The following is an 18,764-nucleotide window of genomic DNA, read 5'->3' as shown; positions in this document are numbered from 1 at the left end:
TTCGATATATATCCTTCTAGTCTTTTCTCTATTCCATAAATATAAATACTTGTTTTTTAAATAAATCTATAATATCATATAACCTATTATGTAACCTATTTCCAAATATATTTCTAAAATATATTCGTTACAAAAGCTGATATAGTATTTTGTTGTACGGTCATATCTATCTTATTAGCACACTGGTTGGAATTTAAATTGTTACTAATTTTTTTGGTTACTATAACCCTATAACTAGCATCCTTGTAAGTAAATATCAGTACACATTGCTGACTCCTTAGGATAAGTTCTTATAAGTGGATTTTCTAGGTCAAAGGAATGTACATGTTTGAAGCAAAATACATATTACCAAAATGTCCTCCAGAAAGCAATGCTACTTCCCCATCAGTCACTAAAGGGAATAATATATATTTTTTAGAGAGGATAATCAAGCAAGTCAACCACAGTAATAAAACTATGGTCAACATTTCATCCAAAAAAAAAAATATATATATACACACACACACACACACACACACATAGATATACTGTTTTGTAAGACAGTAGACTATGACATCCCAAAGAAATTAAAATTGGTTTCAACTCAAGTTACTGTTTCTGTCAAACTGTGCACAGTTCTACTGCCAAAAAGCTAAACTTGAGAAGACAGTAAGAAAGCAGCAATTTAGTATTAGGACTGTATGTCTGGGGAAGGCTGTTCAGTAGACAAAGCTTCTGCTCCCCAATGAAGGCTTCCCCAACTACTCTAATCCCATGCTGATCCTGTCCTTCTGGAAACTCTAATTTCATTTACAGTTAATGCCAACATCTGTACTTAACTTTTCTGTTTTATGGATTTAAGTCCTGTTTTCCCAACATGACGGAAACCCTCTTGGAAAATACACCTTGCCATTTACATTTTTCTGTATCCCTTAGTGTTTTATATACACAGATGAGTTATTCCTTCAAAACCTCTTCCTGGGAAGCCAAATTATAAAAGGCCTATGCTTACTTTGATTGTGCAGAGAAGTTAGCAGCAGCAAAAACAGCAGCTTCAACTTCTACGTTATCATGTGAATCCAGACTCTGACGAATACTATGATGAGCATTCTTCCTCTCAGGAATTATTGATGCCAGACTTCCCAACATCCTGCACAAACAGAGAAACCCAAGAAGAATGGAAATACAATAAGCTCAAGGTCAGAAAAGGAAGAAGCAGGCAAAGCTAAATTACCAAAACTAAAGTTTACAGGTCATTCCATAAATCTCAGGTTAATAAAGTATCAATTTTAGAAATCAAGCAGTGACTCAAATTCTAAACACTTTTCCATACTTCAATATGTCAGAAAAACTAACATGGCTTATTTAACACAAGTAAAACTTTTAAAAATCACCTTGAAGTACATGCCAAGTACCAAAGAGAGCCCAGAAAAAGAAACTTTTAAATTATTAAAGCATCAAAATATCAATTTTCCAATGTTGTATGAAGAAGTCCATTTTAGCAAAGCATTAAGAGTTCAATACTTTTGTTATTCAGCAGATCCGCAAAGTAAAAAGTAAGACTTCCCAGTCTTTTTTTCAACATCAGTGATTACTTGTATCATGATTTTCAAATCTCTCCTCAATATCAAGAGAAGAGAGGAGAATGCCCCCTGGGGCTCATATCAGAACTGAGGAAGGAAGAGTTTAGGAAAGTGAGTTTCAAACAATCCAAAAATTACGCATATAATTTCACAGATGATAGACCTAAAATGAGGATATTGGTTCAAGCTGGATATAAGGCTTACAAAATGAAATTCTAACAAAACTTAAAAGAAAATTTTGTTTAATGCCAAGAAAGAAAAGGAAAGGCTGAAGAAGCTAAGATGGTTATATCTGGCATTCTCCAAGGAGTCCAGATATAAATTATCATATACAAAAACAAGCACATAACCAAGGATGAATACAGAAAACTGACATGAAACAGTAGAACAAGGTCAGGAAGGTAAAAATTCAAAATAAGCTGAGGCTAAGCCACATTCACCTTAGAGTTATCAGATCAGAACATCCACCCGCAAAGAGAAATATTTCAAACGTGAGTTACCGAAACAGTATCATAGATGGTTAGCTGCAAGGCATTTACAGATCAGGATGGTTACCATATTTTCTCATTGACTGTTAGTAGAAAATATAAAAATAAATTCTTAATATTCGAAATGATAAAAGTAAATATATTGCCTTTTGGGGATATATAATCACAACTCAAACAATCTTGTGGTGACTCATTAGCATAACAGAGTATACCGGAGTGTGATGGCTCTTGCTACAGGATCATTACTATGAATCACAGAGAAAATCCTCTTCACAAATTCATCCACATTTAGAATCTTCTCCAAATGCTTCTCACTTTGTTGAGTAACTTTAAGAACACATAGCCTCAGGAAATTGTTTCTATGAAAAACCACAGATAAAATAAATTAGATCACTTTATAAAGTAATATTTAATTAGGAATCAAAGCAACACTAATGATATTAATAAATTTTAGCAATAGGCCAATGTTTTTCAATCTTAATATTCTCTGTCTTACCACTGAAAGAGTTAAAGTCTGTACAGTCATCTTGTGATATCCATGGTGGGGAGGGGGACTGGTTCCAGACCACCCCCTGCCATACCAAAACCCTTGGAGACTCGAATCCCTTATACAAAATGGCATAGTATTTGCACATCCTCCCACACACTTTCAAATCATCTCTAGATTATTTACAATACCTAATACAATATAAATGCTATATAAATAAGTGTAAATACAATGTAAATAGTTGCCAATGTGTGGCAAACTCAAGTTTTGCTTTTTGGAACTTTCTGGAATTTTTTTTCCAAATATTTTTGACCCATGGTTGGTAGACCCCATGGATGCAGAACGTTTAGTTGCAGAGGGCCAACTGTACATGAGATGCGTACTAAGCATAAGCATTTAGCAAAGCCTGCAGTCCTGCTGCAAGGCACCAAAACAGTAGTAACACAAAGAGAAGCCCTGGACCCAAACTCAATCTCCTCAGTCATACTATAATCAAGGAGATGGTCATCTTCCTCTCAAGCTAATTCTACAACATCATTTCTCCAAGTCTGATTTGGTGTGTGTATAAGCACATGAATGCATGGAGAAGGGTGGAAAGAAGTGGGAGAGGGAATGGCAGAGAGAAAAAAGTAGGTGTATATTCAGTGCTTGCTTAGATGTTTCAGGCACTTCACAGTGACCCATAATCTCATGTAACATGTAATCTCATGTTATAAAATAAACTGTTAAATCAGAAACTTCTCCAAACTATCTGCACAAAGCCACAGATATTTCTGAAATATACAATAATATATTAAGGTTGTCTTAATTTTGAATTATCCTGTCCCCAAAGACATAAGTACTCTCTGACTTATATCCTTCACTTTTGCTTAAAATGCCATTAAATTTCACACCAAAATTTCTTGCAAATTGCCATGTGCATCCATTAAAATGGTAATGAACCATGTGGAAGTCCTAAAAGGCAAAAAGAATACAGACCACAATATAAAACAAAGAAATATGAACAATGTGCTTTAGGACACCAAGGCCTTAAAAAGACTTACCCAACTCTGAAAACATCAGCTAACTTTAGGAAAGCAGAATTGATGAGAATGGGGAATGGATACTTCTGAAAGAGCCTGGGAAAGCGGACAACTGCTTCACACTGTTCACCAAGTTTGCCAGATCTTAGACCTATGAAGAGCATAAAAAGGGAAGAACAGATTACAAATTTGTGGCTACAATAAGGCAAAAATAGCAAATATCAACACACTATTACAGAGTAAAATTATTTACACAGTAAAGTAATAATCATTCTTAACAATTAAGTAAAGTACAATTGTAACTCATTACCTTTTCAAAAATAAAAATGGCAGATGAAATAGTAATTTGGTAAAGTGTCACTTTTAGATATAGAATAATGAAAAAGAAACAATTTTTTAAAAAAGATTGAGTTGATAAAATAGTTGGGGCCATAAGTAAACCTCAACAAATTTAAAAGGACTGAAATCATACTATGTATGTTCTCTGACCATAATGGAATTAAATTAAAAATCAGTAAGAGAAAAATATCTAAAAATTCCCAAATATTTGGAAATAAAGCAACACACTTATAAATAATCAATAAGATGAATCACTGAAAGAAGTGAAAGAAGAAATCAGAAGGGAAATTTAAAAAAAGAAAAGAAAAAAGAAACTCAATCCTTAATTTGCACCATATACAAAAATTAACTCAAAATGAACCATACACCTAAATGTAAGAGCTAAAATTATAAATTATATAGAAGAAAATACAGAGGAAATCTTTATAAGCTTAGGTTAAGCAAATAATTCTTAGATAAAACAAAAAAAGTGGAGTTTTTAGATTAAAAACATCATAAAATTAAAAAGTGATAAGTTAAACTCTATCAAAATTAAAAACTTCTGCTCTTCGGCTTCCCTGGTGGCCCTAGTGGCACAGCGGTTAAGAATCCGCCTGCCAATGCAGGGGACACGGGTTCGAGCCCTGGTCCATGAAAATCCCACATGCTGCAGAGCAACTAAGCCCCTGCGTCACAACTACTGAGCCTGAGCTCTAGAGCCCGCAAACCACAACTACTGGGCCCGCGTGCCACAACTACTACAGCCTGCGTACCTAGAGTCCATGCTCCACAAGAGAAGCCACTGCAATGAGAAGCCCGCGCACCACAATGAACAGTAGCCCCCACTTGCTGCAACTAGAGAAAGCCCATGCGCAGCAACGAAGACCCAACGCAGCCAAAAATAAATAAATAAATAAATTTATTAAAACAAAAAACTTCTCTTCAAAATATACTGTTAAGAGAATAAAAAAACAAGCCACATACTGGAAGAAAATATTTATAGAACATGTATCTGATAAAGGACTTCATCCATAGTTCTTATATCTCAATAAAAAGAAAACTTAATTTTTTAAAATGGGCAAGATTTGAAGAGAAATTTCACTAAAGAGGAAATAAGGATGGCAAACATAAGCACATGAACAGACGCTCATCATTGTTAGTCATCCGTGAAATGTAAATTAAAAACCACAGTAAGACACCACTACACATCCACTAGAATGGCAGAAAAGACCGACAATACCAAGTGCTAAGAGGATATGGAGCAACTAAAACTCTCATACATTGCTGGTGGGAATGCAAAACTATACAGTTCTTTGGAAAACAGTTTGGTCATTTCTTATAAAGATAAATATACACTTATTATACACTCAGCAATCTTACTTCCAAATATTTACCTAAGTGAATTGAAAATATCTGTCCATACAAAGATCTGTATGCAAATGTTCACAGCAGCTTAATTCGTAATAGCCCCAAACTGGAAACAACCCAACCCAGTCTATCAACTGGTGAATGAATAAACAAACTGTTGTCCATACAATGGACTCATACTCAGCAATAAAAAGAAACCGATTACTGATACAACAACATGGGTGGATCTCAAAATCATTATGCTAAGTGAAAGAAGTCAGTCCCAAAAGACTACTGTATATGACATTCTGGAAAAGGCAAAACTATGGGAATAGAAAGCAGAACGTGGTTGCCAGAGGCTAAAGAAAGAGAACTGACCACAAAGGGGCACAGGGCAAGTTCTGGGGGTGAAAGAATTGTTCTAGGTAGTGGTTTCATGACTGCATACATTTGGTGGATTTTATTATATACAAATTATACCTCAAAGAAATGTGATTTTTTTTTCCCCCACGCCACACACAGCTTGTGCAATCTTAGTTCCCCGAACAGGGGTTGAACCTGGGCCCACGGCAGTGAAAGCGCACTGGACCGTCAGGGAATTCCCTCAATGAATCTGATTGTTTTTAAAATCCAACAAATAAAAGGAGTTAATGTTCAATCCTTTAAAAAATTCATTAAGAATGAGTATCTTGATATGGAATTAATAGTATCACCTCCAAATATTTTTCTTTTCGTATTTTGCCATTTACAAAATGCTGATTATATCTGCACAAGAATAAGCGCCCTAGAACATCTCTGTTCAGTAAAGTTTGTTCACTGTTAAAAAATGACAAAGGAAATGTCTGAGGTGTAAAACAAGGAATGTCGCTTGCCATTCAGTTCTACAAAGATTAAGTCGCTGACCTACAGCACACCCTGAAAGGAATTTAGGACAAAGAACAAGATGAGGCACCCTGTGCTTTAGGGAAAACAGGCAAAACAGGCCCTTAGATAGTTATATGTCAGGAAAAAAAAAATTTTATGAACCCAGATTCTTGCATCTTCCCACACTTAGAAAAGCACTAAAATCATTAACTGAGATATCTGTTCCTTAGACTAGCAGCAACCGTCTACCGAGACATATGCTGGATTGCACATACTCCTTAGCCAAAATCACATGTATACTGACCTCTCCATCTACCTCTTTGGAGCAGTTCCTCAGAGCTATCTGGAAGGCTGTCTCCAGGGCTATAGTCCTCAGTAAGACGCTGAATAAAACTCAACTCACAGCTCTTACATTGTGCGGTTTTCCCCCAGTTGACAGAGGGCTCTTTACTGGTTGCCACTTTGTTCCAATACATAAGACAACCACAAAGTAAATCTGCACATGCAATTTCTACAACTTACTAATGAGTTAAGTTCTATAAGTGCACTCATGTTAGTTATTTGGTACTTGGAAAATATTTCCTCATAGGAAAAAAACCCAGCACTATCAGTACTCATAGTACTCCATAATCTAATAACCACTTATAATAAAAGTTCCTCTGGGAAAATTAATTCAAAATTAACTCTAATTTCTAATTGAGATATTTAGAACATATCCCTTCTTTGTCTGCTCCCTTCTCCCTACACCCCTCACCCACCAACTTCCATACACACAAGAACTGCCACTAGAAGCTCTAGGAGTCTTCTTCCCACTAAATGCACAGTACCAACAGAGACACTGTAGGTTACTGGCAATGGCTCCTGTATCCTTGAAAAAGGGGTCAAGGGACACACAGATAGGGCAGTGAAGGACACAAGAGAAGGGGAGAAAAAGAAAGGCAAGTCCGAGGATGGAGGTGTGAGAACAGAGAAGGAAGAGATGTGTGTTTATGTACGTGTGCTGCGGGAAGGGAATGCTGGGAGAACCCACAGTAATTGGACTTGTTTCCTTCTCTTCTCTCTCTCAAGAGTTGAGTGATACAAAGGTTAGTAAAGTTCTGTTTGTAACAAATTAACCTTGGTTGGGATGAAAAAGGTAAAGTAGGAAGGGGTCTACGTACAGGGAGTCTCCTCAACAGAATATGATCCGCTTCACCTTCCCTTTAAAAACAGGACCACAGACCAAATCATTTATTTAAACATGCTGATTTAAAATGTACCAAAGATAATTTTGCATCTGGTCAAAGAAAGGTTTTGATTTCTCTAGTGTGGTCAAATTTTATTTCTTTAAGATAAAGTAGACCCTCATTCTTATAACAGAGCCATCAGGGTACATGAGCTAAAGAATAGTAAATGTCTCGCTTATTTTCTGATATGAGTTTTATGAGAGAGGAAATGAGAAGCTAGGCTGGCTCAGAAGGTCAGAAGCTAGGGTGCAAGAGAAGAGAGAAGAGAGAAGCGCATTAAGGCCTGCGATGCAGCAACAATCCTAGGCTGGGGCAGTATGGTACCCAGCTTGCTTGCTCTAGGCCAATTCCAACTCCAGTATAAGCCAAGCACCTGAAAATAGCAGCTCAGCACAAGCAGATCTTATTCTTAGAGGGGTTTAAGAGGTTATTCACTTTACTTCTGTTGCTAGCTACAACAAATCTGAGGGAAAATACCCTGATCAGAAGACCAATGATCATAAGAATGCCACCGTAAGACCCACTGCGGAAGGATGTGATTGCTGTTTCTCCATTTTACTTTTTATTCTCCCACCAAAGAAACAGAGATCTCTTCCTTTTCAGTGCCTGGAGTTAAACAGTGCTCAACTTAGTTGCAACATGCAGGTAGACTAGGAAGAACTAAAATAAGTTGTCCGTAAATTGCTTATTCAGTCAAAATCCATTTGGCAGCAATGAAATTCATTATTCTAAACGTATTTCTCACTTAAAATGTGCAGAACATTTTGCTATGCTAGTGGTTTATCAGCTCTGGTTCTGCATCAGAAATATCTGTGAAATTTTTCAAAAATGTCTATGCTAGGGTTCCTCTCCAATCTACCAAATCTCTGCAGTGGGGGCCCAGGCATCTATTTAGCTGTTTTGAGAAGGTAGGCGAGTAGATCCTCAAGCTATCCTCTGCCATTTAATCTTATTTGACTGAAAACTAGTAGGCTGCTGAATCTGGCCCTCAAGAGTAATATTATGATACAACATTTTCAAAGGTTTTGAATTCATTGTCAAATCTTAAAAATGAAATGAGATTTCACATAAAACCCAGGATTTCTGGGGTTTTGGGTTTTTTTTGAAAATTTAGAGGTCTGAAATGTCACTAAAGAAGGTGGGAGAATCCTGACTAAAGAAACATTGTAGTATTGCAGGTCTGTGTTGAAGGCCAGTTTGGGTTTGTGTCACTTCTGATAATAGCCACATACCAAGTTGTATGACTTTCTCGAGCAATTTTTGGCTGCCATTGGGCACATATGACTAAAATAGAACCTTGGATGAGAATTTAAAGTACTGGTAAGAAACTTAATGAAATTAATGAAATGAGGGACCATAAAATCTAAGCTGGATAAAGAAGTAAAAACACAAAGGGACTGAGAGGTAAGGGAAGTAGAGAGGTGAGTATACTGAGGTCTGAATGAAAATAAAGAATGGTTAAAATAGCAGTTAATCATGATGATGATGATGATGCATATTAAGTGCTTATTCTGTGCCAGATACTCTAGTAAGCATTTTACATGTATTAAGCTCTCACTGTACTCGCAGAAGTTAGGTATTATTCAATAATTCCCATTTTAAAGATGAGGACACAGGTAAAGAATAGTTAAGCGACTTGCCTAAGAAACAACGGCTAATAAATGGCAGAGATGGAATTCAAATCCTGGCAATCTGGTCCTAATTATTATGCTAAAATGCATTTCTAGCAGGCAACTAGAGGACAGAGGTTAAGATTAAAGAAGAGATATTTGAATGGGATTTCAGAGTGGTATAATTCTGAGGGATGACAAATTCCAAGGAATTGAAGAGAAATAAATTATGGTAAACTTGGGATTTGTGATACATCAATCAAGTTTTCAAAATAGCATACATTTCTAGGTAGCATGTATCAGTCAGAGTTCTTAGCTGCAAGCAACAGAAGCTAACTCTGACTGATTAGGCAGGAAATTAGTTTTTATTGAGTGTTTATTAAAGTAATAAGCAGTTTCAAGGCAAAACTCCTAAGAACACCTAACTCCACACTGCCAAACTGATTAGATGAGGTACGCTATTGTTGCTGGGAAGCACCAGATGCTAGAATTAGCTCTCCTATCATCTAGGAATGTAGTAGCCATTGCTGCTACTACTGTACACTATGGACACTGCAGCCACTGCTGCTGCCAGGGAAACTGCAAGTACTCTTCAACTCTGCCTTCTTGCATCTCTAAACGAAATCACAGAGCCTGGAGGAGGTTTGTCTGATTGGCAGAGCCTAGTTCACATCCTGTGCTTTTTTTTTTTGGCTGCACCACTTGTGGGGATCTTAGTTCCCCAACCAGGGATTGAACCTGGGCCCTCGGCACTGCGGGCATGGAGTCCTAACCACTGGACAGCCAGGGAATCCTCTCCTGCGCTCTTAAAAGGGAAACCAGGAAAGTGAGCTTTTGCTTCCACCTTGATGAGACAGTGTTTGTGGTGTGAGCCATTCCTCAAGCATAGAATGTTCACAAGATGCTAAGTGACCACCAATATGACTAATATCCACTACAAAGAACACTGCCAATACACACTACTATGCAAGCACATTTTAGGAGAATTTGTTGTATACATTTGCTTTAGCTAAAGGGTGAGAATGATTCGAAATGGAACCATAATACCCTAACATCTTAAACCATAACATCTTAAAGTCTATTAAAAATGAGGTGGGGAGGGGAGAAATACAAACACAAGTATGCACCACACATTACACCAAGGCAATCTCACAACCCACAGCTTAGTAAACTGATCATGGTAACATCTCAGTAAATTATATTTAAAAAGCAAGAATAAAAACAACTAATAGGATAGTCAATTCAACTGATGATGCATTAATAATAAAGCATCCTTCCCCAAAACTTTAGAATCTGTAAATATACATGGTGAGAATGTATGCAATATTGTGCGATATGCACAAAGAATACTGACTTAGAATCATAAATTATTTTTATGAATACCAACTTTTAGGAATATTTAATAACTTACTTTGTAATTTACAAGATAATAGCTTTTAGCCATATGTAAAAATGAGTCTATGGACTTCAGTAAGAACTAAAGAAGGGCCTTGGATTTTTGGATCCGTTCATAGTCCATCAAGGGATCACCAGCCAGGCTTTAACAATCAGTCCTTTATAATGCTGGTTTTTATGTGGCTTTGAGTTAAGAGTCTGACCTTAATTCTACATGATCTTACAGGTCCACTTCTCAATACTGCCACACTGAGTTTGGTCTGGTAGTACAGATTCTCAAGAGAAAGAATTTGATTGACTCAGTGTGGGTCACATGTCCACTTCTGAATCACTTATGGCCTGGAATTAGTCACTTGGTACAAACTTGGCTGCAGAGACCTCCCTCTTTAGTAGGGGATATGGGGATACTCACGGGGCCCCATATTTGTTTATCATAATACCAACTACATCTGTGCCAATATGGACAGAGTAAAAGCGACCTGTGGTCTCTTCCACTGTCTGAGAATTCAGATGTTTTGGAACATAGGTGAAGTGACAGCATCTAAGGGAAAACAGATAGCTGTCCTGATTTACATCAATTTTCTATTTCATAATTAACTTTTTCATTGAACATACCATCAAGTTTTCCATGCAACATTAAGTTCACCAACACCTCAGACAGCAATTCCACTCCCTACATTTCCTCCTTTCTCATTGCCCAGGTGCAAGAAAGGGAAACCACTCTCTTCCCCGTTGCTCTTGGATCTCACCCCCCCCACCCCCAAGGCCAACCTTACAGAAAGCAGATAGGCTGAGTGATGTCACTTAAGGTAGACTCTCCTTTTCACCCAGAGTGAAGGAGATCTTGCATAAGTTTTCCTAAATCACTGGGACAACTTCTCATCAGCTGACTTAAAAATCTTCAGACTGACAGTGTAGAAGTTACATTAGGGAAAGTTACACTGAGTAACTTATGGGAGATATGTCCTTTGTAATACCTATATTATAGAAATGATTGATTATGAAATGTGTCAGATATACATAAGTTATACTTGATTTGACACTTAACTCTGCTCTGTCTTCACAGCTCAGGCAGCATGGTTATCAGCTTAAAACTTTAAAAAAAGGGAAGGCAAAAAGACCTCTACATAGGAGCTAAAGTGACCTTCAAAAATGTAAACCAATCCATGTCAGTCCTCTGCTTAAAGACTTTCAAGGTCTTCCCAATGAATGCACTTTGCATAAATCCAAACTTCTTGTCCCAACAAGGCTGTATTTGATCTAGCCCTGTCTGCCTCATGTGAGCTTCTAAAAGCTGTTTTGTTCACTAATATAGCCCCAAGTCTGAGTGCCTAACACAGTGTAGGTGGTCAGTAAATATTTGTTGAATGACTTAATGGCTATTATATGAATGATGATTTTCCTGTGTTACTAACTACATCCTAAATGAACAGAGTTAAGTCAGCTTTAAAAGAGCATCCATTTATTCCTAGAGAGATCAGAAACAAGTTGCTTACTGCCATGCTTGCTCAAAATGCTCAGAACAAAGTGCAATGGTTATAAACATATAACAGGTTATAAATGGCAGCATTTCCCAAGTGTATTTCTTGACACTAGTGCTACAGATATTTCTTTATAATGGAGTTCAAGTATCACATCTGTATATCTAACTGCCTACCCAACATCTCCATCTGGATGTCTAAGAGACCTCTCAAATTTAACAGTCTCAAACTGATCTGATTTTCATCCGCTCAGTAAATGGCAATACATACTTCCAGTAGCTCAGACCAAAAACCTCTGAGTTTCTCCTGACCACTTAACTCTCACATTCTCATCCAATTCATTAGCTACTCTTGTTGGCTCTACCTTCAAAATATATACAGAATCTCAGCACTTCACACAGCCTCACTGTAACCACCCTGGCCCAAGCCACTGTTCTCTTCTCCCTGGATTGTTGATACAACTGCCCCCTCACTACAGTAGTCCCTCAGTATCTGTGGCGCATCCATGCATTCAAGTAACCCCACATCAGATTCTACCTGTAAAATACTCACCCAAGGCACTGCTGGGAGGATTTAACACCATCACTTAGTATCTAGGACAGACACCTGGTTTACCACTCAATAGCCACCTATATATTTCTTACAGATCTGAAATATTCCTATTTCAATTTTTAAGTAGGAAAACTTGTGTTATATTTTTTCTTACTACAACTGCAAGTTTTTTGGAATTAAACAATTCTAGATTTCTCATTTCTTCAAAGTCCCATCCCAATTCTGTTCCACACCACTGCTCTACTGTCATTATGGGATGAGTTCACCTGGACCACAGTGGTAGAAAATGTCTTTACAGAATTAGTAGGAATATTAGATATCCAGACCTGCAACTCTTAAGAGGGTAATAAGGAAGGAAATATCAGAATGGGGAGGAAAAGATTATGTAGTGCATAAAAAACACATTTAATGTTATGACTTTATATTTTAGAGGGAAAAGTCCCCATAGATTTGTTGAGAAATCAAAGCTCAACATCATTTTCTTGGCTGATGGACCTGCACTAAAGATACTGTGACTCAACCAAAGGAATATCTCATTGGAGTGCTGTGGCATTTTTATGTTGATCAAAAGGAGTTAAAAGCTTTTTTAAAAAGTCTGAGAAACTCTTATCTAGACGAACCCGCTGTAAATGTTTACAGGTTAAAAAACAAACAAAATAAAGAGTCCCCAAAAAGTATAAGATAGTGTCAAGTCGGAGAGCTGGGAAGTGGCTCAAAGTGGACTTTAAGAAAAATCCTTCTAACCTCTAGTTCTTAATATATTACACATCGGTTGTAGTTAATTAAAACTTAACTGTATACCAGGTGGCAAAATGGTTCCCCATTCAATAAAAATCATTTAAGTACACTGAAAACAAAGGTTTCATTTTAATACTTGAGTTCTTTACTGACAAGTATTTGCCCTTGCCTCCCACATTCATATCTAAGAAGAAGGCAAATCTCTTTTGCATTTAATAAAGGCTTCTTTTGCATACCATTATATCACAATATTTACAACAATCTTGCTAGCTCAATGGTACTTTACCCACTTTGCACAGAAAAAAAAACCAAGGTTAGGTTAACTTAGGTTAACTTAGGTGACCTGTCCATGATCATAAAATGAACGATATAAGAATTCAACTCAGTCTATCCAAAGCTCCTACTACTACACCAAGCTCCCACCACTCCAACTCCCGTAAGGAAATAGAACTCGTGGAATCCGTCTGCAGAGAATGAGCAGGAGCTCTGATTTTCGGATGGTCTTGGCCCTATTTTTAACCTGCCTAATAACCGGCAGGTAAGAGTTACAGAAATCACATGAATCGTTGTAAGTCGGTACAAGATTATTATTCAGCACTCCTGGTGAAGACCTGGTCTCAACTTAACATACTGAAAAATAATTTCACAATTTCAATTTATCATTTTTAGAAACTGCTTGGAAAATCGGGAGACTGCCCTCAAGTGGTCAAAACGGCCCCACTCGCTACTTTTTCACCTGTACGAGGCCAATCTAGCAACGCTGCAATTCCCTGGCAATCTCGCAAAGCGGCAAAAGCCCTGGACTCACCAAAAGCACTGGCGCCAGCGCCAGCCCCCGCCCCCGCCCCCGCCCCCGCCCAGGGAGGATAGGCGCATGCGCCTTCCCGGCTTCGCCTGAGGCTACCACCGCCTGGGGGCGCCACTTCCCCCCACATGCGTTTCACCCGCTCAGCCCGCTCTTTCGAATACCTTTGTCTAATTCCATAAGGGCAGAGTTAGCATCCAGCTCCTGTTCGCCATAGCCGGCATCTGCCAGAAAAGACTTAGTTGAGTTTGACGCCATGACCCGAATAGTTACTCGACTAGCCTATTCAGAAACATTGCAAACTCTACCCCAGCACCGCCATCTTCCTCCACCACCTTCTCGCGGATTTTTCCTCCGCGCTCTGTCAAGCCGTGTTACGCATGCGCCCTGGTCTCCCCGCCGTTCGCCAGCGCCTCTGCGGTCCCCCGCGCAGGCGCTCAGGGAGCTCAGGAACTCTAGGTTCCCGCGGCTGGGAGAAAAGGAGGCGGGGATTCGAAGGGGGAAGTGACTCGGACGCGCCCGGACGCCGCGGCGGGAGCCAATCAGAGGGCGTGACGTCAGTTTGGCGGGGAGTTTGGTGGCCGGGGCTTACGGTGGCGGGAGTTGGAGGCAATAACTAGTCGTGTTCTAAGGGACGCCACATAAGATTTCTGCTGAATCTGGGGGCATTTCCACGGCTTCTCCCTCAGTTGAAAGTTTTCCTCCGGCCCAGATGCTCTTCAATTCGGTACTCCGCCAGCCCCAGTTTGGCGTCCCGAGAAATGGTGAGTAACGGCCCTAACCGCTGCCTGTTGCCGGCGGGATTCACCTCCCCCCGAACAACACCTCGGACCAACGCCGACTCCAGTTCTGTTTCCCAGCCGCCGAGTTCTCCCACAGCCAGAGTGAGTTCATGTTAGCGAAGAGTACTGAAAAAAGCTGCACTTTCGTGCTCTCGAGACACTTTTAGTCGTAATCGGGATTTTTTCAATTGTAGTGTAGGCTGACGGAGGGAGGGACGCTGAGTTAACTGGCCTCCATTACGGCTATGCCTGTTTTGCACATTAACTGGAAAACGCGTTCATTGGAGTATGTGTGGTTTTCTCAACAGCTATGTGAGATCGTCAAGACTCGTATTCATTGATTAATTCATTCATTTGTTGTGGAACCTTAGTGAGCCCTACTCTTTGCTATATATACCAGTGACTATGACCCGCTGTTAAGGAACTCAGTCAAGCAGAGAAGACAGAACATCTGCTTCTAGCATGGTCAGAATTTTTTCCTCCTGATTAATACATGGGCATAAAAACTCGTAGTTATAGAGCGAAAAATGCCCATAAGCACATTTCCCAGAAATGACCATTATTAATAGACTGAAGTATTGTATTCCAAGTGTTCTTCAATGCCAGAGGTAATAAGTATTGTTATTTACAGAAATGGGATAAAAATGTTTTGTTTCCTTAACGGTAAAACTTGGAAATACTTCCATGTTAGTACATAGATATCTGATTTATTCTCTCCAGTTCTTGAAGTTCCTTAGGTTAAAACATTGGCAATAAGAATTTTGAGCTTAGGTTTGGGTGTCATCAACCTGAAACTTTCTGGTAAGTTTCTGATAAGGGAATTACTACCCAGACTAAGCTTGGCTGCAAATGAAATCTCATTCATTTAAAGATGGACTAGGTCTTTCCGCTTGAAGCCATGTGGAAAACAGGAAGAAAATAATGTGAGAAGTGAACTTTTTGTATTTAAGGCATAGGTCTAGGAGAAGGATATTGAGAAGGAGACTGGGGAGTAGTTCCTCCACTTCCTGCCTCCAATCTAAAACCCTACCATCCTTACCTCTTAGACAGTCTTTAAATTATACTCTAAATGCTTCTCTTTCTGTCTCTCCTGTGACCTTGCTTAAGATACTTCTCTATCCTCTGTCATGAGTGTCAGTACAGCATGGTAGTTATGATCTCTGTCTTTGGAGTTAAACTTCCTGAGGTTTAATTCCACCTCCACTCCTTACTGAATCTGTGTGACTTGGAGCAAGCTGTGTAGCCTTTCTTTTGTAACAGATTTTCTCCTAATTCTACATTCTGTCTGTCTACTTCCCTTTTCTCTCTCATTCACAAATACTTATCAGGGAGGGGTAAATTTTCCCCTCTACCCCTCTTGAGTATTTATGGCTGCACTAATAATAAAATTGACACAAGACAGATTAGCAAGAGAAAAACAAATTTTAATTCATGTACATGGAGGTCTCATAGAAATGGGACTAAGAAATGGCCAAAGCAAGGCAGCTTTTATACTTTTCAGACAAAAAAAAAAAAAAAACCAATGTACTTGTGAGGAATTGACAGGACAAAGAAACTTAGGTTTGGGATGCTTACTAAGTGAAGAATCTAAACAGAGTTTGGGCTTCAGGTAGTAAAATAAAAGAAGTAACAAGGTTTGTTTACACAGGCTTCTTGGCTCTGAATTCCCAATCTCTGACGGATTAGGGTGTCCTTCTACCTCCAGTTGCAAGGAGTGCACCTTTCATAAGAGATTTATTTCCTGCTTTTCAGGGAGACAGGGAGGTCAGAGTTTCCTTCTTGTGTCAGCTGCTTCTCAAGCAACTTCAATGCAAAATAATCAATGTGCCATTGTGGCATGTTTTGAGACAGCCCACCCTGAGCCCCCAAATACTCATGCGTTGTTATGTGTTAGGCAGTGAAATTCATTCATTGTTATATATAATGCACTGAACTTTATAAGACCATCTTCTTCTTTCCCCTTCCATGAGGGTGTTCCATCCTAGGCCCCTTTTCTATTTCTACCTACTCCCATGGGTGATCATAGCTGTAACCAGGGTTTTTTTCTACTACTACCTGCAACCTTCCATTCCCTATACTTTACATCCATTCCTGTAAGAGTTGTATGAGCATCTTCATTCAGATGGTCAGTCCTGTAAGCATCTCAAACTCAAATACCCAAAACCGAACTCACTTTTTCCCCAAACCTGCTGTATTACCTATTTTAGGAAATGGTCTCATTATTTTAAACTGGTCTTCACAGTCAGAAACCTGAGAGTCAATCAGAATTCCTCCATTTTCCTCAAGATACGCATTCAGAGAAGTCCCCTTAAAATCTCTAATCCTTCCTCCTCGGTATCCCCACTGATTTTGCCTCTTCACCACATCTTGGAGCTGTCCTATGCTTACCATTCTATTTCCCTAGGTTGGGCCATAATACGTTCTTGTCTGAACTGTAACAAGTCTCCCAAATGGCCTCTTAGTTTCCCTCTTTCCAGTTTATCCTCCACATTGCTGCCAATGATCTTTCTGAAATGGAAACTGATTACTCTTCTGTGTATTTTTAAACTGGTATCTGAAAGTTTTTATCATAAGTTTAAACAGATGCAAAGGATGTCATCTCTGGCCATATTGTGAGTGATGATCTTTTTAAATAAAAATGCTACTGCTACATCAGTCTTTAAAATGTATCTAATAGACTGTAAATAATGTAGTGATTTAATAATCACATCAATCATTTTTAAAAAGTATGAACTAATTCTAACTGCTAGATATTCTACATAGTTGTTTTTTCCCCTTGAGCTTATTACCACTTTATTTCTCCTACAGAATTTATCTTAATGTGATTTGATTTTAAGCTTGAAACGTCATTTTATTGATTACGCTATCTTATTTCTCTGTGTAAAAAAATATGTTTAAGTTGATGTTTTCTGTGATCATAAAGCTCTAAATGTTAAAAGTTTCTTCTGGGTTGACCTGTCATTACTATTTTTAGTAGTATGTCGTTGATCAAAACAATATGGATTACTAATTTCAATAAATAATTAAGCAAAATAAAAATTTATTGAAAGTCTATGTTTTAAAGAGATGGATTTGGGTGTTTATGATGCCTTTATTAAAGGAGTTATCCAGTTGTCTCAATGGGGTCCCAGGAGTTTTTGTACCTTGAGTCAACGCAAGGTATAAGATTGGGTCATAGAAATGCCTTTCTTGAAAAGTGGAAGAAAGGTAGTGATGAAGAGGGGGAAAAGCTTCGACCTCGACATTGTAGACAGGTCAGTTTTAGAAATACATATATATATGGAAGTTGAGTATCTGGAAATTAGTTCTCCGACAGCTCTCATTCTCCTTGAAAAATCTGCATGTAACCCCAGGGGCTTAAGTTGTGGGTTGAAGAAATGATAGGCTTTTCCAAATGAGTGTTGTGAGGGAAAGCATTACAAGCTCATGTTGGAAACAGAATAGAACAATAAGGATCCAAAAGTAGCTTACGGGGCTTGTCCATGAAGTGTGTGTTGTCACAATCACAGAGGTGGAGGGGTAAATAGGGACCAGTTACTAAGCCACATTAGGCCATTTGTTGGTGTTTGGATATAGTTTGTAGGCAATGAGACAGAGTTGAGGGGTCACTGTTTAATTGTAAAGAATTTAGGTCTCCAGAGCTTATCATCTTCAGTTCCACTTAAATTGTTCAAGATTCCTTTTGAATTCATGAGTTGTGATCATTAGTTTTTGGTTTTGTTTTTTTTAATCCCAAACTACAAGTGTATGTTTATATAACTTTAGAACAGAGGCTTTTGTTTTAAAATTCATTCTGTAGATGGATATTTGTGAACTCGACCACATAACTAATTATTGTATTCATATTCTTCTTTTAGTGGTCTTTAATGGCTTGTTTACAATCGTATCTGGCCTTAAGGTAATACCCCCAGGAATAATTACTAAATCTGGATTGAATTTATTTGCCTCGTTTGCATTTCTTCAGGTTATTTCTATGAACATGCAAAACCAGATTTGTCTGAGGTTATATCAGGCTAAGATGTCTTCTCCAAATGGTATTTTTTTATGAAAAGTGAGAATTGAAAGTACCCTAAAGTATGAGTTTGTT

The 18,764-nt window shown here is 38.4% G+C and overlaps 2 protein-coding genes across 3 annotated transcripts in view; one reads left to right on the top strand and one right to left on the bottom strand.

The window, feature by feature from the left end:
* INTS7 (integrator complex subunit 7) overlaps positions 1–14,376 on the bottom strand; it is an 88,855-nt gene extending 74,479 nt beyond the window's left edge. The window contains exons 1-4 of one of the 2 annotated variants that reach the window (XM_036824634.1): positions 14,060–14,376; positions 3,581–3,710; positions 2,263–2,409; positions 992–1,129 (exon numbers count right to left, since the gene is read on the bottom strand). In XM_036824634.1, the coding sequence (XP_036680529.1) occupies positions 992–1,129; positions 2,263–2,409; positions 3,581–3,710; positions 14,060–14,153 (509 nt within the window). In that variant the 5' untranslated portion in view covers positions 14,154–14,376. Of the gene's footprint in view, positions 1–991; positions 1,130–2,196; positions 2,410–3,580; positions 3,711–14,059 lie in introns of those variants that run through there. The other variant, XM_036824644.1, reaches the window with a different exon arrangement.
* Positions 14,377–14,439: 63 nt separating this feature from the next.
* DTL (denticleless E3 ubiquitin protein ligase homolog) overlaps positions 14,440–18,764 on the top strand; it is a 39,457-nt gene continuing 35,132 nt past the window's right edge. Inside the window, exon 1 of the mRNA XM_036841280.1 lies at positions 14,440–14,659. Within this exon, the coding sequence (XP_036697175.1) occupies positions 14,608–14,659 (52 nt within the window). The 5' untranslated portion in view covers positions 14,440–14,607. The remainder of the gene's footprint in view (positions 14,660–18,764) is intronic.

The sequence above is a fragment of the Balaenoptera musculus genome, chromosome 1 (genome assembly GCF_009873245.2).
Source record: "Balaenoptera musculus isolate JJ_BM4_2016_0621 chromosome 1, mBalMus1.pri.v3, whole genome shotgun sequence".
NCBI classification, from domain to species: Eukaryota; Metazoa; Chordata; class Mammalia; order Artiodactyla; family Balaenopteridae; genus Balaenoptera; species Balaenoptera musculus.
This window is presented reverse-complemented; position numbering and strand designations above follow the sequence as displayed.